At 31.8% G+C, this 27,258-nt stretch overlaps 2 protein-coding genes across 4 annotated transcripts in view; both read right to left on the bottom strand.

Annotated features, from left to right (window-relative positions):
- Positions 1-17,966: 17,966 nt before the first annotated feature.
- LOC112032286 (uncharacterized) lies at positions 17,967-20,871 on the bottom strand. Of its 3 annotated transcripts, XR_010630634.1 has the most exons (4): positions 19,479-20,870; positions 19,245-19,331; positions 18,491-18,558; positions 17,967-18,184 (listed from the first exon to the last, which is right to left on the bottom strand). XR_010630634.1 is itself a non-coding variant. In XM_024065051.2 (3 exons), exons 1-2 carry the CDS (start codon positions 20,723-20,725, stop codon positions 19,292-19,294), a joined length of 1,284 nt encoding a protein of 427 aa, XP_023920819.1. In that variant the 5' UTR covers positions 20,726-20,871; the 3' UTR covers positions 17,967-18,184; positions 19,245-19,291. The 3 variants fall into 3 exon arrangements, 2 of the variants coding, with proteins under 2 accessions (XP_023920819.1, XP_023920818.1); XM_024065051.2 differs by lacking the exon at positions 18,491-18,558 and having other exon boundaries at positions 19,245-19,328; positions 19,479-20,871; XM_024065050.2 differs by lacking the exon at positions 18,491-18,558.
- LOC111991864 (uncharacterized) overlaps positions 17,967-27,258 on the bottom strand; it is a gene marked incomplete in the record, with an annotated part of 92,433 nt that continues 83,141 nt past the window's right edge. The window contains 1 exon segment of the mRNA XM_065777873.1: positions 17,967-18,089.

Raw genomic sequence — 27,258 nt, 5'->3', positions numbered from 1 at the left:
TGCCTTTTGTCACATATTTATAAACAAAATTAATTTTTTATTTTAAAGATAAGAAATGTTCTATAGAAACCATAGTTAGAGAGTAAGTCATGAAAAATTTCCAAGATACGGAACAAATTATTATTGGAACTTCTTCTCAAAAAGAATTATTATTAGAACATATAAAAATTACAAAAGAAAATGAGAAAATGTGAAAAATAAATGAATAATAATAATTGCTAATTATAAAATACAATTGTAATGGAAATAATAAATATAAATAGATGAAATAAAAACATACCAGATAAAAATACATCCGCTACCAGCGCTGAAAAGTAAAACCTGAAATTATAAGAGACTAGGTGAATAAAGTAAAAACTGTATGATAAAAAATATCATGCTAACGGGTGTCAGTTGCGTTTAGGAGAACAATGGTTAACTATTCATTTTACAAAAAATTTAACACACCACTAATTAATTTTTTTTTCCCTAAAAACTTCGATTATTAACCACTACCCATTTTCTAAAAAAAAATATACTCACGGTTTTGCAACATATATCTGAGAGAAAAAAGGTTTAAAGGCTCTTCAACAGTTCAAGAGCAGTTGATGGCAGTTCAGTACTTGGGGGGTAATATCTAACGGACGTGTGTTTCTAATTTCTAACAGGGAGTAATTCAGCGTTCAAAAATTATTTAATAATTCAATTCTTGAGAACCAACAAAATGTAGGGCATATGCACACACGCCAAATAGTTTACACAGACAGAACTTTTTATTCTCATTAGCACTATCATATTCCACTTTCATAAAAGCAGGTATTTCAAATTTCAAAACAGGGACGAAGCCAGAAGTTTAATCGAGGGGGCGAAGTAAAAACAATTTATTTTCATAAAAATTTAAAAATTAACATTCATTTAGTATTAATAAAATGACAACAACAAAAAGGACACAAAATAATTATTTTTAAATACTTTGCAACACAATTATTTATTAAAAGAGAAGTTATTCTTTTAAATGTCAAAAATCATTACAAACTGTTACAGCAATTTGTCTAAAAATCATCTTAAATTTTAACCAAGTCAGATTTTTCTTGAGTTACTAACTAGTTACTAACGTAATCTTAAAATCACCTTTGTAGCCTGTTATTAACTAGTTATAATAACCAAATCAGATTTTTTTTTTTTTGACTTAAAAGGGTAGAAGTCAGATTTTTCTTGAGTTACTAATCTAGTGAATTTAAGGGTCTAACATTAACTAGTCTAAGTGAGTCTAACTTTCTAAAGAGAGAATAATAACATATGCTACGTGTTTTGCTGATGTTGCTCCACCTTTGTAACTTGCCCTTGAAGATATTAATTAGACAAGGGCATCTGTCCCTACAACTCACTAGTAGGTACATGTATTGTTAAAAAAACAAAGCTCAAAAGCAATAAAAAGAGAGAGAGAGAGAGAGATTTGAGATTGTTAATAAGACATACCACAAAATTCAATTCACAGATACCTGAAAAGAAGATACCTGGAAAGAAGAACCAGATGTAGATAGGCATCATTGACGTCAAGGCGTTGAGAGGAAATATTTGCTTAACAAACCAAGAAATAATGTTATTTGGACCAATTTTCTATTCTTTTTTTTGGTTATCGTTTGGGTTGTATATTATCCGGTGCAAGATTGGGCTAATTTTTATTTGCTTAACAGGCCAAGAAATATTTTAGGGGGCCAAAAATAATTTTCTTGAAAAACCTGGGGAGGCCACAGCCCTTTTAGTGTATGAAAAGCTCTCTATCATGTATAATAATACTAAGGAAAAGTTCATGAGGTCAGGGGTGGCTAGAGCTCCCCTTGTCAATACTTAGCTCAGTCCCTGTTTCAAAAAGCAGGTATTTCAGTAAATTATTTTTATTTTACTGTGTTTGATTGTGTAAAATAATTTTTTTTCATACTTCTCATAACTCAACCGGTCCACAGACCTTCCAAAAAAAAATTGGTGCACAAACCTATGCAGTGTGCAGAGACCTTCAACAAAAAAAACTGCACAAACCTGTGCAGTGTGTACAGACCTTCAACAAAGAAAAATTGGTGCACAGACCACCACCCCCAAAAAAACTCCACATCGGACGGAAAAACAACCACCAAAACAGCAACAACCATTCAAAAAACAGCCACCAAACAACAATCCACCACTGACCACTCAAACGACAACCACCATCAACCAAAAATCCAGATCGTAGAAACCAAAAAAAAAAAAGATAGGAAAAACCAGCCAAAAGACAACCACCATCAACCAAGAAAAACCTCCACGAACTCAGATCGAAAACCCAAGAAACAAAGAACATAATTTGAAAATCTAAGCCCACCGGAGGCAAGATCGGGTAGCCAAGAGAGCTAAGAGATGGAGAGAGGAAGAACCGAGAAAGTTAAGAGGGCAGGAGCTGATAAAGTGTCGGATGTGAGAGAGGAGAAGAAATTGTAAAATGTTTTACCCATTTTTTAAGTGTTACAGTTGAAAGACAAAATATAGAGGAAGACACAGAGATTCAAAGGGGGGTGTAAGAAATTATTATGGAAGTTGGCTGAGAATGTAAACAGCTAACAAAATATACAATATTACTGAGAGACGTGGAATAGAGCAGAAGAAGGAAGGGAGAAGTTCCGAAACTCAAAGGCTGTCTCTCCTTCATACACTGATGTTTTATTTATAGCACTCGGAACTCAAACTACAATTCAACATATTTTACCAGCAATTATTTTGGCGACAATACAGTGCATGGGTTGACTAAACATTATAAGGGCATCTTTTCTAAATTTTTATATTGATTGAAAAGTGAACAGTTAGCTTTTACTTATTAATTTTTTTAAATACATTTTTAATATATTTTTAACAATTATATATTTTTTAATATATTTTTTAGAACACATCATTATTATTATAGTAAAAATATATATTTGAAGAATAAACAGTAAACCGTGGTAGATTACTGTTTACTAGCCCAAAAAAATCACGTTTACCGAAGCTGTTGAAGTATCTACAGCTCCTTATTTCCCAAATTTTAGCTACTAGAACCGCAAACCGCTGAAGATGCTCTAATGGCTTCTGGCAGGAGTGCTTGGAAATGATAAAAGCTAAACTTAATAAGAGCAAGTGGCAATGATAAAAGTTGCTACCATACGGAGGAGTGAATGCTATCCTTATCTGCCATTTTCGTACTATTAATTGATGTCGGCCAAATTTCTATTGATGAGGTATTTTCTATTGGCTGGGAGTACAGCTTGGTGAGCCTGTAGTTCAGAACTAGATAAAAATTTCTCCAATATTGCATGACAGAAAAAAAGATTTGCAGGTACGATATGATGCTCTCAGCTTTTTTATTTTGGCAAAGCATCTCCGTTTACTGATTTTTTTTATGATTTCAATATTTGCTCCTGGGTCTGCTGCATTAACTTGCATTGAAGAGTAAGTATCATCTTTATTTTTCCCTTCCCTAAGAGCTGTAAACACAAGTACTACAACAACACAGCTCAGATTTTTAGGAATATTATTTAAGTTTTATAAAAATATGTATAATTAAAAAAGTATGTAAAAATATATATTATGGTATTTAGACAATAATTTTTGTTATTTAAACACAATTTCTAAATAGACCGATCTTTTGCTTTTAGAAAAGCATCGCACCTTCTGGCTTCTATAAGAATGGAGTTTTCATGCATAGGTCAATTGAATGCTTTTTAAAATTAATAATAACCGAACAAGCATGTTCACCAAAAATTATGTTTTAAATAAAAGTTCTAAATCTTAAAACTCTAATTATTTTTCATAAAAAAATTAAAAAAAACTCTAATCCTTTACAATATTAAAAAAAAAAAAAAAGGATAAATTACCTTTCATGAGATTTGAGGGACTCTCCACCCCCAAATATATAAATTAAAAAAAGAAAAAGCAAAAGATGGTTTATACATAGAAAATAAATAAATAAATCACATTTATAAACTTGCAATTATGGTCATAACTCATAACACATTTTTATTAAAAAAAGAAAAAAAAAATGGTTTGCAGATGGCAAAAATATCTGGCCGTTTAGTAGAGTTGTTAAACAAATCATTTTCAGTTTTTAAATAACATTACATACATTTTCACAAACTTTTTATCCACATGTATTTCAAAAAATTACAAATAACATTACTCAAACTCTTAATTCAAAATGGATTGAACACAAACGAGCAAAATGGAGACCATGAAAGAACTAAAAAATGCTAATAATTAGAAAATCTTAGATTTTTATCCTTAATAACGAAACAGTGTGGATAGGAAGTAATTTACCTCTACTTGAACAAATACGCTTGGGAAATGTTGAGCCAGTGAGTAGGGGTGTCAATGTTCAACCCAACCTGCGAACACGACACGAACCCAACACGGGTTTTTTCGGGTTAGAGTTGGGCCTTAATGGGTTTGGGTCATAAATGAGTCAACCCGAAAGTGACACGATAAGAAACGTGTCATAAGCAGGTTAACTCGCGTAACCCGCAATAGACACGTTTGACACGCTAATTTATTTGTGTCAACCTAAAATGACCTATTTAATACAATTCGTTTTACATGTATAACAAATAAATATTTATTTTATTTTAGATTTGTCAAATACCTTTTATATCCAACATATATTTTAAATTTAAAAAGAAAAATGAGTAATTACAAAAAAATTTACAAGGAATATAATTGGAAATTGAAACTTTACAAACCTTAGAACTACTAATATATATATATATATATATTTGCATAGAACTTGCACAAATGAAATTGGATGAGCTTGTAGAAGATGTTGTGAATTTGGACATCAAAAAAGAATCTATGGATGATAATCGTTATCATAGTCAGGATTAGTCTACTGTTTACTCAAATTCTTTCAATATTGATACTTAGCATTTGGTAAGTTCTAAGGATATTATATTTTTGTTGAACTATATTATTTTATTTTTGTTAAATTTTGTTATTTTGAATTTGGGTTGAAGTATATGCACTTCTTTTAGAGTGTAAATAACTTATTTGTAGATGAATGTTATATTTTTGTTGAACTATATATTTTGAATGTGGGTTGAAGACTTGAAGTGTATGCACTGCTTTTTGAGACGTAAAAAAATTATTTCTAGATAGATGTTATATTTAATATTATGCAAGTTGAAATGAATTGTGTTACATTTGTGACAACCCAATATGACTCATTTATTAAGCGTGTCAAATGAGTTGGGTCAAGTCAACCCGCCTTATTAATAGATCGGGTTAGGGTTGAAGGATCATGACACGATTATTAAATGGGTCAGATTAGAGTTGAGCCATTTAGTTGAATACCTCTACCTTGAAACGACACGAATCTGAGGCACTAACCTAAATTGACACTCCTACCAGTGAGCAATGTCTAGCTTGGCACGCATAGATAAAGAACAAAATAGCAGAAGTAATTCCGTTAGAAAGTTAGCGTGAAAAAGAGAAAAATATTAACTTTTTATAAATTTTTGTACTTATTGTTATTGGTGAAAGTAGTCTGACAATATTCAGCAGAGCCAGCTTTGTGCGCAGTTGTAACTAGTAAAACTCGATCGCGTGCTTTCATTCATTGCAAATATTTAGAAATAAATAAAAATTTTCATTCGTTGACTATGAGCTATAGTCACTTTGAGAATAGGTGTAAAAGAGGCCATATTTATCTTTTGGGAAGAGATTTATTTAAGTTTCAACCAAAAACGGACAGGTACATCTCATAAAAAACTGGGACGAAATGGGTAACTAAATGTAAAAGTTTAACTATATAATTAGTTGTCAACGTTTTCAAACTATATTTTTTACTAGTATCTCAAGTTTCAAAGACTCGATTTTGGCCCATAAATCGAGTCTCAAAAACTCGATTTTTATGACTTAATCATATTCCACGTGGCATATTTTTCCACGTGGAGATCACATGAAAATCGAGTTTTTAAGACTCGATTTTTAATACAAAAATTAAAAAAAAAAAAAATTCTAAGTCCATATACTAGCCGAAATACTCAAAAACAAATTTCAAAAATCCCAACCACATCAATCCTAATCCTTAGAAACTCAGATTAAAGGGAGAGAGAGCTCAGAGGGAGATCACCAGCCAGGCGCGGCCTGGGCTGGCACCCGCCCTGGGCCACGCGCGATGGTCGTCGAGCACGGGTCCGATATGGATCTTCTTGTCCTGGTTTTTTTTTTTTTTTTTTTTCTCGTTATTTTTTTTTTCTCTGGGTTTCTCTGATCTGGTTCCTCTGTGATTTGTTTTCATTTATAAGGGTTACAAATCGAGTCTTAGAAACTTGATTTTCATGTGGTCGTCACGTGGAAAAATACGCCTCACATCGGATATGATTAGGCTATAAAAATCGAGCTTTTGAAACTCGATTTATAGGCCAAAATCGAGTCTTTGAAACTCGAGATGCTAGTAAAAAATATAGTTTGAAAACGTTAACAACTAATTATATGGTTAGAATTTTATGTTTAGTTACCCATTTCGTCCTAAAAAACTAATATAAATTTATTTATTTATTTATATCATTCAATAAACTTTTATTATTACTTTTTAATGTATATTACTATGAGCTGTGTAGCACACTTTTTTTTTTAATAAAAAAATATCTGCTGCTTTAGTTACTTTATCAACTTATCAACCTTTAGGTTTTAGCAACGTTTTAATAAGAAATTGAAGGGTTTTTTTTTTTTTTTTAAGAAATTGAAGGGTTTTTTTGGAAGAAGATTGAGAATAGGTAAATAATTCATATTTATCTTTTGGGAAAATATTTATATAATTTTTTTTCTTTTTCAATTAAAAAGGGATAGATATTTTCAATAATAAAATTTGACAAAAAAAAAACTTTATTTATATCATTCAATAAATTTTTATTAAATTAGTTATAATGTTAGGTAAAACACCGTCTATATCATTAAAGGTTTGGGCTAATACCAACTAGGTTCAAGACATTTCAAAACTAAACTATTATTGATTTTTATCCTCTGTCTCATATGGCGAATAGGAACTAAGTTGGTTAGTTTCGAAATATCTTAAAGTTGGTAGGCATTAGTCCAAATCTCGCTATTGTTAACTATATTTTTACCTTAAAAGTATGAAGCCCTAAAGTCATCCTGGTGCTTGCAAGACTAATCACATTACAGGTTATTAACAAAAAATAAAATTATTTAGTTAAAAATTTTGCTCACATGTAAAAGTTTGTGAAAAATTAAACTAAAAACAATTCATTAAAAAATATAAGCAAATTACTTTTAAACTAAGATGTGACAAGTCTTATATTCTCTTTGGGCATTCACATCACCTTCCATTGTATAAAGAAGAATTATTCTCTTTTTGCATTCACATCACTTTTCATTGTATAAAGAAGAATTACTATTTTTGATAATGCAGTGTACTTAGGCTCTCCTCTAGTTCTCTCATGGCTAAATTGGCTTTTTAGCTTTTGTGTAAGTGTGTCTATATATATATATATATGTAATTGTGTATTTGTGTTGACTGTTGATTGGCCATTGTCTCTTAAAAGTAACACCCAGGACAAGACATTATAAAAGAAAAAAGGGAAAAAAAAAAAAAAAAACTATGTTAGACATTGAGTTAAGCCGGGTGGATGATGCAGTGTATTTTTAGTCTTTACATTGTGCATAGCAAACTAAATAGTGAAGTGTGTGTTAGATTACTAATGGTCATTAAAGAAAAATAATGAAACAATTAAACAAAAATAATTAATAATTTTATTAATATTTCAAATGATATTATAGTTTATTGTTTATTCTTTTGCTAGTTATTGTGGAAAAATATTTGATAAGGAAACCATGTACCCAAGATTCATCTTTTGTGCACGATTCATTTTCAAGTGAATTCGTGTTGACTTTAACTTAGAAAATCTACGTTCAGATATGAATTTGTGTGTTTTTTGGTTATTGTTGGCGTCAATATATGAATTTATCTTTTTATAAGATTGTGTAATTTATCCTTCTTAAGGACTACCCTGAAAAAAATTCCTAGAGCCGCCACTATGACCGTCCAAGGATTTAATTAACATTTAGCCAGCTATATTACATAATCCATAAGCTTTGTGAGCTCAAAAAAAGAAAAAGAAAAAATAATTACTATAGTATTTTGAACGTATCAGTTAATTATTTATGATAATTATTGTGTAGTTACTATTCAAGTAGAGAATAAAAAAATAAAAAATAAAAAACCCAAACAATTATTGTTTATTGTTCACGTGGACAATAATCAAACAATTATTTATGATAGTTATACATATATCCACCTCTAACATTCTTATCAACTTGTAACCACATTATTTTTGTTTATTTTAACAAAAGAATTTAATTTTTTTTAATTAATGTAACCATTTTTTCAAAATACCTAGATTAGATTATCTGTTATAAAAATAACAAATTCTTATAAAACATTTATTTTTTTAATTATTCCCATTTCACCTAAGTACTTTTCTAAAACACATACACTACTCAAACACATCAATCTAAAAATTGAATTGAAAATTAATAAAATATGTCTTTACAATTAGATGAATTTAGTTGCATAGTTTCTAACAAACTAATTTGGCTGATTTCTTTGGATGGTGAACAAAATTTTGTATTTATATAATATTAAAGCATTTGTTAATATTTACCTTTTACTTATAATTTATATTTTATATAACCACTTTTTAGAAATATACACATAATTGATAATTCACACACACTAACCTAAAAAATAAATTAAAAAATATCTTTAAACATAAACTAAAATTTTGCATTTATGTGATTATGTCATTTGATGCAATTACTCTTATTCATCAGAAAAATAAATTTATAAAATAAAGCATGGTAAGGGAAAGTGTGAACTGAAAAGGAGAAGGCATTGAAAATAATGTGTCAAAGACTCAAAGGGCATTCCTTTCATTAAAAATTGTTAGAATTTTTTAAAATATTTTTGGGACCACACAGTAGTAGTTGCTGCTATTTCGGATTATTCTCTGCTCCCCATACAATCTGCATTAACAAATGTATGTAAAGATTCTAAAGAAGTCCGTGATCAGTATGCAACGTCCAAGTTTGACGTGGATGTGGAGGTCTCAGTTGACGTAATCATGTTGGAGGGAATAGTTCACGTACTTTAGCTGCTAGAGTTGGAAAAACTCCAAACATGATAGCCTCTCTCCTCTAGAGTTGGGTCCATTGAGTTACATTGGACCAAACAAGGGCGTTGGGGTTGTATTTGGTGCACCCAGATTTTGGTGGTACGCGATAATAAAATATGGCTGATAGTGAGTTTAATGAACCTTTTCCCCAATTTTTTTTCCTTTTTCTTTTTGTTTTGAAATTTCAAAATATATGCAAGAGAGTGAGAGACAAATAGACAACCCACTTTTCTTCGCTTGATGCAGTATTTAATGGAATGTATTCTGTATTTGCAACATCTCTCTCATTTAGTGTGGACCTTCCATGTGTATGAGATCTACATAATATAAGAAATGTGCTACATGTAGTGGATATCAGGATATATAATATACTTTTCCTTTCACTCTGCATGAAAGTAAAAAAATCTCATGATCCATATATCTTGTTTTACAATTTAAAAGATTTTCTTTATTAAACATTATTTTATTCAAAGGGGTCAGATGCCATTAAAAAAAAATATCACAATATTTTTTTTTTAAGAGACAACATCACAATATAATTAATGGTGGACTTTCATATTATAAAAATAATCAGTATCATAGCTATACAGAGTCTCATAAAAAAAGAAGAAAAAAAAAACAAAAAACTATACAGAGAAGCATCCACTGTTGATTCAATTGGGTCTAAAAGTTGTTTTAAAAAATAAATAAATAAAATGGAAGAAGAAGAAGGGTCTGAAAGTTTGTAAAGTTGCACTTGCATGCATTGTAAAGTGCAAAACTTAATTTAGCGCCAGTTAGAGATCGTTGTAACTTGTAAGAGCTAGAAATGTAACCTGAAAATCTTTAATTATAGAGCTTTTCAACTAAATAACTTTAATTGAAAACGTTTATATGACAATAAGAGACAAAAGACAAAAGAGAACCTTACAAAAGTGTCATATTTTTACAGTTTATACGTGAATCCATTTAACTATTATTAATTTATTATTACTAATGTGCAGTTCCGTGCTTCGTCAAATGATGGCAGATTGTTAAGCATGACGGTGATCATCAAAAATAGAAAGGGAGAAGCATGGTTTTAATCATAGGTTTATAAAATATAAATTTTATTTGACAAAAAATAATAATATGAATGATCAAATTATACAGATATTTGTGAATAAATGCTTGTTACTTAAATTGGATGAAAATTTTGAGTTTTTATTTGTTAAAGAAAATATTGATTACACATTGAATTACCTAAGGTAAACATGAAGTGTAATATGTAAATTTTACCAAGTTTAAAAATAAATTATAATAAAAAATCAATAGAACAAATGATTTTTCCAAGTCTTGACGATAGAAAAGATGATAGATAATTTTATCTGATTGGGTGTTGTATATTCCTATAATTTTATTCTAAATACTGTTTTTTAAAATATTGTTCAAGATAATATATGTTCATAAATTTTACTTTAAATCATGAATAAAGATATAAAAATTGCACAATTTTGATTATGAAATTAGGACAAAAAATTATAGAATATGTAATTAATTCAAGGAGGAATAAATAAAATAATTAGCATAATTATATAACTTTATATTTATAATCTGATGTTAGCTTTTATAATTCGATTTCTAATATTTGACTATCTCACAATTAACATTTGTAATTACTTTGTAACAAAGTGTTTGCATATCGTAAGAGAAACACTATGAAGATTTGTGTACTTTAGTATTATACGATTCTCATCTTACTAATTTACCAAAATGCAAAGCTCAACACATAATTTATGACTCCATACATAAACATAAATAAAATGCAGAACTCTCTGTATAGAATTTTACTAACTCCATCACTCAAATTCCTTACATATTAAGCAACCAAATGCCTATAAGAAACCAAAATCATATAAAAAATTGTGAGAAATCATTAAACAAAGCCTAACTCTGATTAACACTAAATAAAGAGAGAATGGCAGGAAAAAAAGAGAGACAGAGAGATGGCAGACAATTTCTCTGCTGTTGATGATAGAGCATGCCAAAATGGTGTCTCAAATATAAAATTGAATTTGAAATAAATTAATAAGAACAAAATATTTTTTAAAAACAATAAGAATAATTATAAAAAAAAAGTTTATAAGAAAAATCAATTTCACCTTCTTCTTGAAGGTGAAGCCATTACTGTTCACTCTGAATATCATGAAAATTTTTTAGAGGAGCGCTCTCTTAGTCTTATTGGTCGGTTTCTCACTGCACAACCCATCAATCTTTGAGCAGCCAAAAATTTGAGAAATGTTATGTCTATAACAATTTTACAACATTTTTATAATAAATCACAGGTGGTTAGTTGTTATTGGTTCAAATTTGAAACTAACACTAAGATTATTTTTTTGCCGCAACAATAACAACCAGTAACAACCTGCCACTTAGGATTTGTTGTAAAAATGTTGTAGACATATCATTTCTCAATCTTTTAAGGGGTGTGTGGAAGTTTGGATAAGATTTGAGGATTACTGATATTGAAGAGGGGCTTATCCAATTTAAATTCGCATTGCAGAGTCAGTTAATGTGGGTGGTGAATAATGGTCCATGGAGTTTTGATAACCATCTCCTACTTCTCAGGAGATGGGAAAAACAAATGACAGCGTTTTCGGTTAATTTTTTACACATCGCAATATGGGTGCAAGTTTAGGGACTTCCATTTGATCTTATTAATGAAGAGGCTCGCCGGGATATTGGCGGTGGCATTGGAAAAGTTGTTGATGTTGATTGTAAATTAAGCTATATCATCTGATCAATCTCGCTTCCTACGAATAAGGGTTGAGATGCCTTTGGATAAACCAATTTGAAGAGGAGCAACGGTCATTAGTCCAGAAGGGGATAGAGCGTGGGTTGGACATGAATCGAAAGTTTGCTTAAGGTTAAGGCAGAGGTATGGGGAAGATAGCCCGTATGGTGACTGGCTAAGAACAGACTTTTGTAAGCCGAGGGATATAACTCGACACAAATCACCAAGCCCGTTGAAGTGGAATATGGAAGAGAATGATTGTCGCTGTGATAGAAGCCCGCCGCCACAACCACCAAACAATTTTGTTTCAGTACCTGAGAATCCACAAGCAAACACCGATGTTCATGAGACGGTTATGGAAACTGTGGATCAGTAGTTAGCTATTTTCATGGATTTGTGCGAGAATGAAGTGACAGTTCCTAATCCATCGGGGAGTAATTTTGAAAACACAGTTGTCGTGGCACTTAAGGATGATTCTTCGATAGATCCTGATCTCGTAATAATTGGTGATAACTTGTTTAGTGTTCCTATCTCGGGTAAGCAACAGAGTTTGGATGTAACTATATCTCTCACTACCGAAATTCTTGGTGACACGGCTTTGAATGCCTTACCACATGATCAACAACAAGCTATCAAGCCTAAGAAGCGTAAGTGGAGAAAATTAAAAGACTCTGAGGCAATATCCAAGCCACATGTAGAACACGTTGCTATTAGGGTGGGAGGGAAAAGAAGAAATAAGGTTGAGGTTCATGCTAAGGAGACTATTGGACTGAAAAAACCTTCTAAGTTCTTTGATGCTATTTCAACAAGCAAAACGATGGAGGCTAGATCCTAGCCCTATGGAGCACAATGAATATTATAAGTTGGCACTGCCGAGGGTTTGGAAACCTTCGTGCAGCCACTATTCTCTCTCACGTGGTGAGGGAAAAATCTCTCAAATTTTTGTTTCTAATAGAAACAAAACAAACAGTAGATGAGATGAAAAATATTTTAGCTAATCCACATTACCAATCGATGCTTGCTGTCCCTTGTGTCTGAAGAGCTAGTGTTTTGGCCTTGTTGTGGAAGGAAGAAGTGGACTTACAAATCCAGACTTATTCCCTTAATCATATTGATGCACATATTATGAATGATTTGAATTCACCATGGAGGATTACAGGTTTTCATGGGCGACTAGAGGAGCATCGTAAACATGAATCTTGGGGATATTTGCGACATCTATACTCTAAAAGCATGCTACCATGGTTATGCATTGGTGACTTTAATGAGATTTTAACCTCTGATGAGAAGCAAGGTAGAATTCCAAGGCCAATACGACAAATGGAGGAGTTTTGCAATGTATTGCTGCAAAGTGATTTAATTAATCTTGGTTTTTATGGGAATAAATTTACTACTACTACTACTATTATTATTATTATTATTATTATTATTATTATTATTATTATCAAGGTTATACTAATTAACATATAAATAAATAAATACTATATCTATATTTGCTTAAGATTTGATATATATTTTTTATTTATTTTATAAAAATTATGATATGAAAAATAATTTGAAATATGGATCTTTATTTTAATCAATTTATACTAATTTAATACATTTATTTATATTTTAAATAATTATTAATTAATTATGACATCATCACAGTTCGACCTCGGTTCCAATTTGATCTGATCTTAAAAACCTTGAACCTCTTTATTTTACAGTTCATTAAACGGTCCGGGTATGAAAACCATGTTAAACTTATGCATTTTCAAAATAATAATAATAGAGACAAATTCATATTTGGAATAAACCATGAAAATATTTTAATTCTATTTTTTTTCTTCACGTGGTGATGGATAAAGATGGTAAGAATAGAAGATTTGGTTTTTTTTTTTTTTTAATCATGAATGAACGTAAACAAATATCTTTGAAAATAATTAAAAACATTCTATGTGAAAAAATAAAGTTAAAATTTTAAAATTTAGTGATAACAAATCTCATCACAAAATTCATTCGAAATAAAACATAGTTTTCAATAAATCAATAAAATAGAATGATATACATATATGAATGGAACTATATATTCTTATAAAATTTATATTATGGCATACATTTGTTTTTATTTTTTTTTATATTTTAAATTTTATAAAGATGTATTACTAATTCACCATGCACCATAGTGTGCCATTTTGGAAACTCATATTTCCTTGATGGCCCTCTTATTTTGCTTGAGCAGCCTTAAATCTCATTGGCACTGTCACTATAGCCACTAAAAATAAGTTTTTCTATTTTTTTGGTTGGTACTAAAAATAAGTTTTCTATCTTATTATACATTCTTTATTGCAAATTAAGATTCACTTTTATATTATAAAATATAACAATAGGTTCACAAAAGTTATATAATCATAAATCAAATCACATTATCTGTTTTCTCAAAAAAACACACACACACACACACACACAAAACATCCTAACTTCAACAACACAAACTATATAATTTGCATCATGACCCATAAATTGCCCTCATAGATGGGGTCACTGAAATATATCATGACAAAAATTCATTCACAATTGTGTACAAACATGATAAAATTAGTTTTGAAAGTGTAAAACTTAAGAGATATAAGAATAGAAAGCATTAATGACATCAGGCAAAGAGAATATCAATGAGTTAAGGACACTGTGAAATGGCTTGACTTTGGCAATACAAAGTAGGTGGCTCTGCTGTAGGGGCTTAGGAAAACCAATTTCTAATTGGTTTTGGATTTGTGTAAATCAAACCATTGATCTATAGTCCAATAGAATTAGGAAGCAGTAGCAGACCTTTTTATATATATATATATATATATTAGATAAGCTCAAGTTACACTAGATGTAACTTTGTAAATGTTACATATTTTGAAGGAAAATGAACATTTGTCTATAATTTACAGTTATGCACCAAAATATCATTGTTTTTAAAACTTGATTTTAACAAAATCGAATTACAAGTAGAACACGACAATAGCAATGTCGCGTTCTATGTATATTTTGCAATTTAATTTTTTTATTTATTTAAATTTAAATGGAACTGGATATTGCTAATGTCAAATTTCACTTAAATATATACAAGGAACTCAATTTTGAGAATATTGAGTTTTACATAGAACTCAATTTTGTTAAAACTGAGTTTTAAAAACAGGGACATTTCACTAAATAGTTTCAAAATAGGAGTATATTGCTGCATAATTTATAATTAGGGACAAATACCCATTTTCCTCCATATTTTTGGATTTGTAAGAAATTTAGTGGTAACAAATTAATTCTATCATTTTTTTTCTCTCTCTTGCTTACCCAACATAAAACAAAATTCTTTGCTTTTTTCTTTAACCAAGTTCTGGGTAGAAGGAAGAAAAAATAAAAGAGAAATGTTATGTCCACAACATTTTCACAACAAATGTGACAGGTTGTTATTCAAATTAAAAACCTGTAACAAACTGACAATTAAGATTAGTTATGAAAATGTTTTAAATTTGAATATACAACTAAAATTATTTTGTTGCCCATTAGTAACAAGTAACAATCTATTACATAAGATTTTTTTTTTATAAAAATGTTGTAAACATAATATTTTTCATTAATAAGTTTGACCAAAGCTTTGCAAGAAAAGAAATCCCATTCTGAGTTTTTTTTTTTTTTTCATTTAGGAAATTTGGAGTGCGTATGATATCAACTTTTATATAGTGGATTTTAAAACCTTAATTTCCCCACTTTTTCTCACTGTTCTCCCCATTTTTTTGAAGTACAAATGTCACCAAAAGGACATTTGTTAACCGTTGCATTTCTATATTTCTCACTTGAGTCATTTTATTTTCTCCAAATTTACACATTATTTCTGTATGTGGAAGAAGCTTATGTACACACACCTAGGTTTTAGATTGTTATTGGAAAAATAAGATTGGTTTTCTCGATCCCCACAATAGAAATCAATTTTATATATTAATGCCGTTGGTTAGTATTAGCATTGGTGGTGTTAAATGCTATTTTTACCACCAAAAAATACAAAAATTGTGATACATTGGTGGAGGTATTAAAGCTACATATTTTAGCAACAAAGCTACACTAAACAACCAAAGGTTGCTATTACTGTAGCTCTAAAGGTTATAAAAATAATAATATTTTATTATATTCTCTTCCCTCTTTTTTTTTTTTTTTTTTTTTTTAAATATACTTTCTATTTCCTCTTTTTTTTTTTTTTTCTTCCATCTTTTTCTCTTCTTTTTCTCCATACCTCCGTTTTTCTGTCTCTCTTTCAGCTTCTCTGTTTCTCTTTTAGTTTTTTTCCTCTCCTCTTCTTCGTGGGTTATGTGGCTTTTGTGGGACGGTTTGTTGCTGTTGGGTCACTTGTTGCAGGTGGAGGTGGTGGGCGTTCTGTCTTTGGTGGCGGTGGTGGGTCGTTGGGATGGGTTTAATGGTCCGTGGTTTGGTGGATTGATGTTGCTTAGGTAGCAGTGGTCCGGTGTGGTGTTGTTTCTAGTGGCCGAGTGTCTGATCCGGTGGGTTTTTATATGGATTTTATGATCTCCATCCCACTGATCTTGATCATTGTAAACATTGTGTTGTAGTTGGGCTTGATTGGATTGTGCATGGTTAGCTTCTTGTTGTTCATGATATTTTGTGTTGTAGTTGGCTTCTTGTTGATCAGCGTGTGGATGCCCATTTTCATCTCGTCAAAGAAGAGAGGGTGAAAAAGAATGAGGAATAAAGAAAGAATAAAAAATGATAAAAAATGTAATATTTAAATGAGGTGCTAAAAATAATAGAACCACTGTTGTTAGTTGTGTTATAAAGTTAAGTGTTAAAATAGATAAAAGTGAGTTTTTGAGAAGGGAAAAACCAAATTTTTAACTCTACCATTATATGCTCTTAGAGCATCACCATTAGGTGTGCTAAATGCCAAATATTTGGCATTTGACACACCAAATACTAAAAATCTTTCACATTTGACACATATGAACAGTACTGTTCCAAAGATAGAAGCATACGAAAAGATGTATAATTTTAATGAATTTTTTATTCTTTTCTCTCTCATCTCTCTGTCAGTCTTTTCCTCCTTTTTTTCTCAAACACAGAATATCTTAGCTCTCTCATCCTCTCATATTTTCTTCTCACCATTAGTTCTCTTCTACACCGACGTCGATGCAAACACATCACTTCCATGCTGATCTCTCTTTAGCTATGGTTTTTTTTTTTTGGCTATGGTTTGATGAGTGGGTTGGGTAGATCAACGGTGGGTGGGTTTGGATGGGCAGATTGCTGTCCACCTCACACTCTTAGATCGCCTTGGTTTTTTTTTTTGGTAGATGTAGGTTGAGTTTCATGGGTTGTAATGGGCTAATGTTGGGTGGTTATGGTACTGGGTGGGCTGATGTTGGTGGGCGTGGGCTTATTTTGGGTGGTGGTGGTGGTGTGCTATGGGCAGTGGTGGTGGTGGGTTGTGTAGTATATATTACTGTTTGAAGTTTTTTTTTTTTTTTTTAAAAATAATATTTTAATGTGATGTATATATTATTTTAGTGTATAAGATTGAAAAATAGAACATCTGATAAATAGTATATTATAAAATGATGTAGTAAAATAATAAAGTAGACTTTTGGTGTGTCAAAATGACACTTTTTTTGAAACACCTGATGGTGATGCTCTTAGATACTCTATGCAGTTTTATAGTTATAACTTTTTTTTAAAGATTGAATTACGTAGAAAAATCATAGAGGAACCCATCAATTAAAATATACGGACAATCAAAGATTACTCCTCTACACCACACCCCCACTTGGGGACAACATTTCCATCAGAGTAGCGTTTATACTTTGTATGGTAAAATAGTACGAAGCCATAAGAAATCATTGGAAGTGCAATACATTTAACTCAAAGCATAAACTGGGAATCCAAGAAATCACAAATGCCCTACAATCACATTGTGATTACTTGAGCAACGCAATAATTCACAGGGTGCCTCAAAATGTGGAGAAAAAAAAGGAGAATATATATTTATCCAAAAACAATTCAATGTGCCATCAAAATAGTGTAAAGGCTAAAACAGTAATCAACCAAATTATAACTGAGTCTATAGTATAGATTATCCACAATGATTCAAAATACAGGAGAAGGTTAAAGTCATTCACGAGGGTTGACACAAAATCACAAATGGTAGAAGCTAAGCCTTTGTCTCACATGGATATACGAGAAAATGCTGGAAATTGCAACCCTTGCCACATATACATGAACTACATTATCATCCCTGTTGACCAAAAAACATTATTAAAATAAGTACTACAAAATCAAATGCAAGGAAAGTCAATAAAAAGGAATATTCAAACATGTTATACCATGATAACTAGCTAGTCCAATGTGTCAATACAATGAATCAACCACAGTTTACACCAGAAACATGTTTATTCAATTTAAAATTTCAAAAAAAAAAAAAAAAAAAAAGAAAAAAAAAAAAAGCAACATCAAGCAATTTATTATATCAATTAATAACCAACCAAATTAAACATGGGGCAAAAATGATATCGGTACATCAAAAAGCCAAAACGGAGAATACCTAATTAGTCCATTGTCTATTTGGTTCAGCTTGTTAGCCATATCTTAAGACTCGTCTTTCTTCTGTCTCTTCATGTATATGTATGGGTCATTGTGAATCAAGTATAATAAAATAAAGGTAAATAGAAACCAACTAGCAACCTATATAGCTTTAAATCCAACAAACCACTTTAATTTACACTCTGCAAACATCCATAAACCAATTCAAGTTGCATTTTTCAAACACCTCATACGCAAAATTGTAAATAGAAAAAGAGAAGTTATGCTATCACATAGACCTCATCCAATCCCAAAAGCAAAGACAGCCAATTAGTCTATTTAAGAGTAGTCTTTAAATAGTCTATGTTATGTTTTGTTTATTATTATGTATCTAGCATTTTATAATGTCTACTCTGTTAAAGCATTGGAACCCAAATGACTACAAAGTGAAGAAAAGGAAGTTCTTTTGTCTCTATTGGATTCTATCTCATCATACATACTGGATTGATTGGTTGATGGGAGTAAATTAACCACTTTCAGAAAACATGTAAGATGAAGTTAAATGATGTTTTGGGTGAAAGTGCAAGTGAAAATACTGATAAAAATGTGCATGCATAATCTCAAACCTAATTGAATTTGGTAAAATACGTCTCTGAAATATTCACAAATTCAAAAATTTAGCACCAATCATCAAATAAATAAAGAAAGAAAAATTATTCCTTTAGGAATATTTGAGAGTGTAAGGTGCACGCGAATAAACATGGAACAGAGTATACCTGTTTCTTAATGCAAAATCGTCAAGGAAACAACCTTCAACCTTAAATTATCTTTGGTCATTACGCTTGTGATAACTTTGGTTTCTTCTTCATTGGCATATAAGTTGGGCGATCCATGCAAGTCAGATCCAAATTGTTTGAGCACTTTATATATATTTAAAACAAAAAACATTTGGAATGACTGAGGAAAGGGGAAAGTGCAAAATAGAGAGGGAGAGAGAGCAATAAACTTACAGCAATACAGCATCATTGAGCCAGAAGCTATCATTACGCACGGGATACTTTTGGACGGACACAAGGGAAATATTAAGCTGTTCACTGGAATCCCCCATGAAATGATATTTATAAATTTCATCGAACTCTTCTTTAGACTTTGGCTTGCCCTCATATTTAAATGGATTTAGAGAGATATCAAGTACAATACAATTAAGATATATGATACCATTGTCTTCAAAAAGTTCGATATCACTGTCTTCCCCACTGTCTTCCTCTTCCATTTTAGCAACAAAGGTGAACATTAAAAGGCAGAATGTCTGATCAGCTACATGGAGCAAAGGTAACTTCGGACAATACTCAACTGCAAATTCACCACGAAAAAATGAATTAATGTCCAAACGTCCGTGGAAGTACAGATCCGTATCTATATTGTGAGACTGTACGCGGACAAACCCATCTAGAACGAAACCCCAATAGATAGTGTTATCAACAATAGTACTTCGTCTTCCACGAACCGGGTCATGATAATAAGGACGTAGCTTGCGTTTGGGAGGCTCAAGTAATGTCCAACATCGATCGATCACATGATAAACATAGAAAGTAGCAAACAAACTCGCATCTTCATCAAGAATCTGTTTTTCGGAATCGAGAGTAGCGTAATAAGCAGGATCATGCTGAGCAACAAGAATCTGTTTTTTGGAATCGAGAGTAGCGTAATAAGCAGGAAAATCAGCCGAGAGTGAAAACCCAAGAGGAGGATTGGGCAAGGGTTCCCACGTATTTGAATCGGGGTCATAAACCTCCATCCAGCCATACCCTTTTGCATCTACTTCTGAAGTAGAAACGCCACCTAACACATATAACTTATCGTCGAGGACGAGGCAGGCAGGTTGGAACCTCAAGGGAAAAGTCATGGTAGCAACAGGTTTCCAACCATCATCAGGAGTGCAAAGGTCAAAGCTGCGCACTTTAAGAAAACGAGCGAATTCGGGGGTAGTTACGCCGGCGAAAGGTTCAGAATCAGGATTCATGCCGCCAAGAGAGTACAGACGGGACCCTATGACTGCATGTTCTCTGTATGCGCAAGCTAACCAGACTTTAGAAAACGGACGGAGCGGTTTCTCGATGGTAGTTACGGAATGAAGCTCTGGGACATTAATCTTAATGGTATACCACCCTGCCTGTATTCCATCCCTCCTAGCTGACGTTGAAGCAAATAAAGCGACCTCGAATTGCGTCGCCAAACCTTTCCCTTTCCCCTCCATGTGTTTTGTGTTTTGAAGATTCAGAAAATAAAAAGAAGACAGTTTTCAATTCTGAGAGTGTGTGGAGGCTCAAATCGATTACGATTTGGGGTTTAGGGTTAGGGTTCCGTTTGCTTGTGTCTCCAATCCTTTAAATATTAAAAAAAAAAAAAAGTCAATGGGCTATACGCTATTGTCCATTAATTATGCACGGGCTCATTCGGGCATAAAGCCCACAATGTGTTTCAAGCTTTTTTGGGGAATATAACAGACCATAGACTAATATTGTGTTTGGTTGGGGGAATTTAGGTAGGATGGAAAACATAAAGAGGAAAATAAAGTGAAAAACACCACTGTTTGGCAAAAGAGAGAAAATAAGGAGAAAGGAATACTTGGGAGAAAATTTTCTCTCCCGGGCTTACAAATTTTTCCTCCAAAATCGGGAGAAAAAGTTAGAAGAGAAAAAGTGCTCACATCACTTTTAACATAATGCCCTCATTTATGAGCTTCTCGCCTACCCCGCCTAATGACTTTCGCCCACAAATTCTTATCACTTGTTTGCTTCTGCTCATCTTATTACCTTCACAGCATAGAGCACACCAACGTGTCCAGGTTCTTTTTTTTTTTTTTTTTCAATGTGATCTTTTTTTTCAACGTGATCTATTATTGTTTTTTTTTTTTTTCAATGTGGTTAGCAAATGTAGTGTAAATTTGCTAACCACTTTTTTGCTGGTTACAAAATCCTTTGCCCAATTAAATTTATATGTACACTATTGTAATTTTTACATTATAATAATAAAAATAATAATATAAATTTATATATATGATGTGATAAATTTTATATTATTTAATGAGTACAAATAAATCTATTTCTTACATATTATCTAACAAGGGTATAATAGTCAATTTATATAAATTACATTTTCCATCCTTCCCTTTTTCTCTTCAATCAAACAAAAGAATTTTCCACCCCTCCAACCAAACACACAAGAGGGAAAACTAAATACTTTCCATTCTACCACAATTTTTATCCTCCCACTTTTCCACTCCTCCAACCAAACGGACCTTAAATAAATTTATCAGGTCTTAAAAAAAAAAAAAAAAACTTTTTTGGTACCATTTTGAATTTGTGATATCAGTGGAGGGTTTAATAGTTTAGAGAGAGAGAGAGAGAGAGAGAGAGAGAGAGAGAGAGAGAGAGAGGACAATCATAAGATAAGAGTGAGGCTATCTTGGGATTTAGAAGAGGTCTAATTTGGCAACTCCAACAACTAGTTTTTGTGTTTTCATGTGTGAGTTTTTTTTTTTTTAATTTTTTTTATACGATTTACCTCTTTCATTTGAACATGAAATTTAGTACCCAAATTGAAGATTTAGTCCGCTATATTTTCAAAACAAGGGGTGGTTAACAAATTATTAGAGATTTTACATATGAGTCGATCACATGACTAATGCGAGAGGCTCATAAGAGGATTCTTCTATCTAGTCATTCATTAATTTACGCAACTTTTATTAGAAGTTGTGTGTCTGAAAAAATATTTAAAAAGATACTAATAATATTTGAGGACTAGAATCTAAAATGCTCTTTCACAAATTATTTTAAATTTTCATTGCCCTTTCTTTTTCAATTTCACTTTCCCATCACTTAGCTGATCGCTTCATTTTATATATAATTAAAATTCTGTTTCTGTGCTTTCACCCTCCAAAATCAATAATTCCTTTAAAAACAAATTGCACTCGTAGATTCAAATATTCATAAATAATTATATACATTCTTCCAGTAAATAAGCATCTACAAGAATAAAACCCAAGGCCGGCCCTAAGCCTAGGCCACTTAGGTCATTGCCTAGGGTCCCCTACTAGAGAAAGTCCCCCAATTTTTGAGAAAAAATTAATATATTTTTCTTTAAAAAAAAAAACAATTTCCAAATTTGGGGAAAATTTTGTTTTACATTTTTTTTTCTACTTTTAAGAAGCCCAAAAAAATTGAATAATGCTAGAGATAATATAACTTTAAATACATGGGTCTTACAAATATATGTGTCAGTAGTCACAAAAAATAATTCAAATAGGAAAATGCTATAAATACTATAAGTTTTACTTCAAAGCCTTTACAAATTGATGTGAAAATTAGTTTGATTTGTGTAGGTCAACTTATTAAATGTATTTTTGAATTACTTTTTGTAATTGGTGATACATTTATGTAAACCTCATGTTGTAAAATTTATCATATCCCTAACATCATTCTTTCTAATACTTATTTATTATCTTCTTAAAGTGTCACTAATCAAATCATTGCTATATCGATAAAAAGAATAGAGTTTTGTTATTAAAAAAAAATGATGATATTAAAATTAGTTCTATCTCAATAAGGAACAAAATAGTGGGTATTTTACTTCTCACCAAATTATTGAGTACCTCCACTGCTCGTTGGCTTCCAAGCTTCCGATAATTCCAACTTATAATAATTATTGTGCTTGGCGGGCTACAAGGCAACCCCCATTATTGATATATTTGGTTAAGCGTTACACACTCTATGTTTGATCCTTTTTCCATGCTTTAAAGTTTCTGGTCCCAATGTCAATTCACTGTCATCAAACGCCCTTTTTTAACCCACTTTTTGTATTTGCCCGCCATGTTTATCCGTACTCTCATAAGACTTTGGTCTAATTATTCTTGTCCATGTAGGTTGCTTGGTATTGGGAGTAATCACATTATCTGGGGCAGTTGTATGGTTATCCCCACCATTCACATGTACTACGTCATTCGTTCCATGCACGTCTACTATCCCCTCATAATATGGGCTGAATTCAAGGGACAATACATACTGATTCTTATGGAAAATTATATTGTACTTTCTCCTCTTATAGGAATGGTAGATCATACTAATTAAATTCATGGTAAGGCCTATTATTCATGTGAGATGAGGAACTACGCATTTGTGATACTTTGAGAGTACCTAATAATTTTTCGATTTCTACAGATTTTTCACCGATTCCGGATACACTACTTTGCATTAGGTCAATCTCCACTAATTGTGTTTTTGAAATAGCATGCTCCAAGACCCCTTATTTCACGGTATGTTAATTGTTCTCATCCACGATATCCGCCGCATATCCCGTACTCATGTCAGTTGTCCTAGTCAGCCGATTAGGGTTTCCAAGGTTTGGAGAGGATCTACTTGATGTACCACCGCCGCCACATTCATGCCCTGCCGCTTGACTGCTTTCATTGGCTCGAGGCTCATCCACCCGATGTCGCCCACCCGCTTTTAGCCAGTCACTATAAGGGAGGTTGATAGCTTCTGTATCGCTAGTAGATGAACTAAGATGACCCATAACTTGTCCCCCTCAAGGCTGATCATCAGAGCTCCCCTTCGCAAAGGTTTGTCCAACGGCAAATCAACACTAATCTGGAGAAATCTTGCCTGTTCTGAGGTGATGGATTTGGCATCCATGTCCAAGACCTCACCCAAGCTTCCACCAATCTCCCTTCCTGCCTCTTCATTCATTAGATCAAATGGTAGCTCCCATACCTGTACCCAAAGTTGTACCTTGGGGAAGGTAACATTGATTGCCGTCATCCCTTTCTCCCACCTTCGAAGCACCAGCAGTTGATTATCAAAACACCATGAGCCATTATCGAGGACCCATCTTAGTTATGTCCAGAGAAAACTTGAACTGGATCAATTTGTCCCCCACCTTGATGATTTTCAATTTGTTCCCTAACCTCCACGCTGAACGTAATAGTAGGTTTTTTGCCACTCTGAGGTTAAGTGGTTTAACGCTCTAGAAGTGGCCCAATGAGCTCAAAGAACATTTGTCAAGAACCTATTTATGATGGTTCACCTGAACAGTTATAAATCCTTCCTCCTCTTCTGTTAAGGAGATCTTTTGCAACCTTTCAATAAAATCGGAATCCTTGGTCTCCGCCCTTGACGAAAGTGGGGTAAGGAAAACTCACCCTAGGTGAGAAGGAAGGCAGAAAAAAAAAAAAGGAAAAAGAGAGGTTATATTTTATCTAAAGTCATTACTTTGTTAATTTTTATTTTTTTAGAAAATGCTACTTTGTTAATTGATATATCATTTTTAATACTTTTTTACTAATGTTGTTATTTTATATATATATATATATTGGTGTTTTTTTTTTTTTTTGAAAGCATATATATATATATATATATTTATTGGTTTTAGACTTTTAGTATTACCNAATTAAGTTTATAATTTATATCACATTGTGGTTGGCACTCTATTTCAATTAGAAGTATACATTAAAGTTTGATTACTTACTTAGTTATACATGGCCTCTTTTATGAAGATCATTCATTGTTAAGCAGATCACACTTTAAAAATATCATAATTTATTTTGAAAAGCCATTTATTTTGACATAAATTGTTAAAAAATAGTCTAAGCATTCATAATTTATTCTAATTTGATACTTTGGCTTTACTATTTTCCACACTTGTGAATGTGTCTCACGCATGCCTACAATTTTAAATCTGTTTTTAACTCTACTATAACTAGATTATCTTGACATATACTTTACTATTTGATATTAAAAAATATTACTCATTACAGAATGCTCAACCATTTATCTTTCAATTAATTTGCATACTGTTATGTAAATCAGTAAATGTATTAATTGTTTCCTTAAAGCTCACAATACATTAAAACAATATTGTCTTAATCTCACTATTTTTTTTTTACCAAAAAAAAAGTTTAAAAAAATGGTTTGGGTCGCAGGTCAGGTCGGGTTGACCCGTAAAAAACACTAGTCGAGTCATGGGTCAACTCATTTTTACTTCGGGTAAAAAAATCGGGTTTGGGTCAGTATTTTTCAGGTCGAATCGAGTCGGGTCAGAAAATTCTGACCCGTTTGCCATGTCTAGTTTTTGAAAATATGTGTCCTTAATTTTATTTTATATTTTTTAAAACCACCTTATCATTTAGCCTTCAAATTAATATTAAATGTTTTAATATTGAGTACATCACTGCTAATGGATAGCCCTACTCACATGAAGGCTGGTTTAGGTAAAATAATGGATGGGGGCTATATTTCTGATATTCAAAGAGTTAGGGTCATATTGGATGAGGAGATGAAAATTTGGAAGGGTAGAAAATAGTTAGAATGATGGAAAAGTAGAGAGAGGAAAAAAATTGTTTGATTGTGTGTGTAGAATTTCATTTCTTTTCCCTTGTGCGTATGTGTGTTTATTTATAAAAAAAAAAAAGATACTATAAATTTTTTTTTTTTTTAAGAACTAGAGCAAAGTAAAACAAACTAAGCCTTGGTTTGGATAGCACTGATACCTGCGACGCGTTTTGTGAGTTGCGTTTTTTCCCTTTTTTTTTTGGCACGGATTTGACGACAGTGGGAACAATTTTTACTGTGCATAAATAGTGCGACACTATTTACACACTGTTCATGCACTGTTTAAACATTAAAAGATATTAAAAATAGGTCTCATGGTACTATTTATATATTTAAAAATTATTTTGCTACAGTATTTTTAGCAACAATCAATTTTCAGTAATAATCAATTTTTAATAATTTTCAACAACAATAAGTTGTATTTAAATAGACCCTTAAAAGACGATTTGCAACGAAAATTAATGGCGTAAAGTAGAGAGTTTCAAACTCTTTTTTTTTTTTTTTTTGAAAAGTGGAGCAAAATAAAACCAAAGTGAGAGGGTAAAGATTGACGAAACAAAGATGCTGCGAAAATGATTTCAGAGGAAAAGAGAAATGAAGGAAAGTAAAATAGGAAAAGTTTTTTAATGGACCTCAACAGAAGAGAGTTTCTTTTCAATTATTATTGTTTTGCTTTTTGAAAATTCTGATCCACGCTTGGAATGAATCTTTTAGTACCCGTTTGGTTCCACTTTTCAAGCCTAAAAGTTGGCTTTTCAAAAACGCTGGGACGTTATGTGCGTTTGGTGAGAATTTGAAGCCAGCTTTTCTGAAAAGTTGGCTTTTATATTCCTTCAGCAACGCGCGTTTCCAAAATGGTGAAGGATAGCTCCATAATTGAAAAGCTGAGCCCAGCTTTTATCTTATATCCGTTGGGAGAGTGAATGTACAAATTGCCCTTGACAAATTACCCTTGATAAAAGCCCTCAGTTCTCACGCCTGTCGAGCTCACTCTCACGCCTCTCATCTCAAGCATAATCAAATATAAACTCAAAAACATAATCTTAAAATTAATCAAACCACAACAATAAAAGAAAAAAAATTCTTGCTCTCATAAAACTGATATAATTTAGACAACAAATCTAAAATCAAAACAACAAGTACAGCAGATCAAGAACAAAGAAAAAATAGAACAATAAATGATCAAGAAAAAAAAATAGAAGCCGATCTGACCCTTGGTTGCGTGCCCTTCGCAGTGAGGAGGAGGAGCAGCGGTGGCAGTGTGGTGGAGCAAAGACGATTTCTCCGTTCTCTCCATGCGTGTCTGTGTGTGTTTGAAGATAATGACACCAAAAGGCAAGCAAATTATGAAATCAAGTATCACAGAGAGAGCCAGAGAATTTATGGAATCAAGTTTCACAGA

Source organism: Quercus suber, unplaced genomic scaffold (assembly GCF_002906115.3).
Source record: "Quercus suber isolate HL8 unplaced genomic scaffold, Cork oak 2.0 scaffold_166, whole genome shotgun sequence".
NCBI lineage: Eukaryota > Viridiplantae > Streptophyta > Magnoliopsida > Fagales > Fagaceae > Quercus > Quercus suber.
The sequence above is the reverse complement of the archived record's forward strand: the minus strand, read 5'-3'. Positions and strand labels throughout refer to the sequence as shown.

Coding starts and splice junctions, on each gene's coding strand:
- LOC112032286 (XM_024065050.2), bottom strand. CDS start 20,725: ATGGAGGGGAAAGGGAAAGGTTTGGCGACGCAATTCGAGGTCGCTTTA. Junction 19,332..19,478: donor CTCAATGATGCTGTATTGCT/GTAAGTTTATTG, acceptor ATGCCAATGAAG/AAGAAACCAAAGTTATCACA.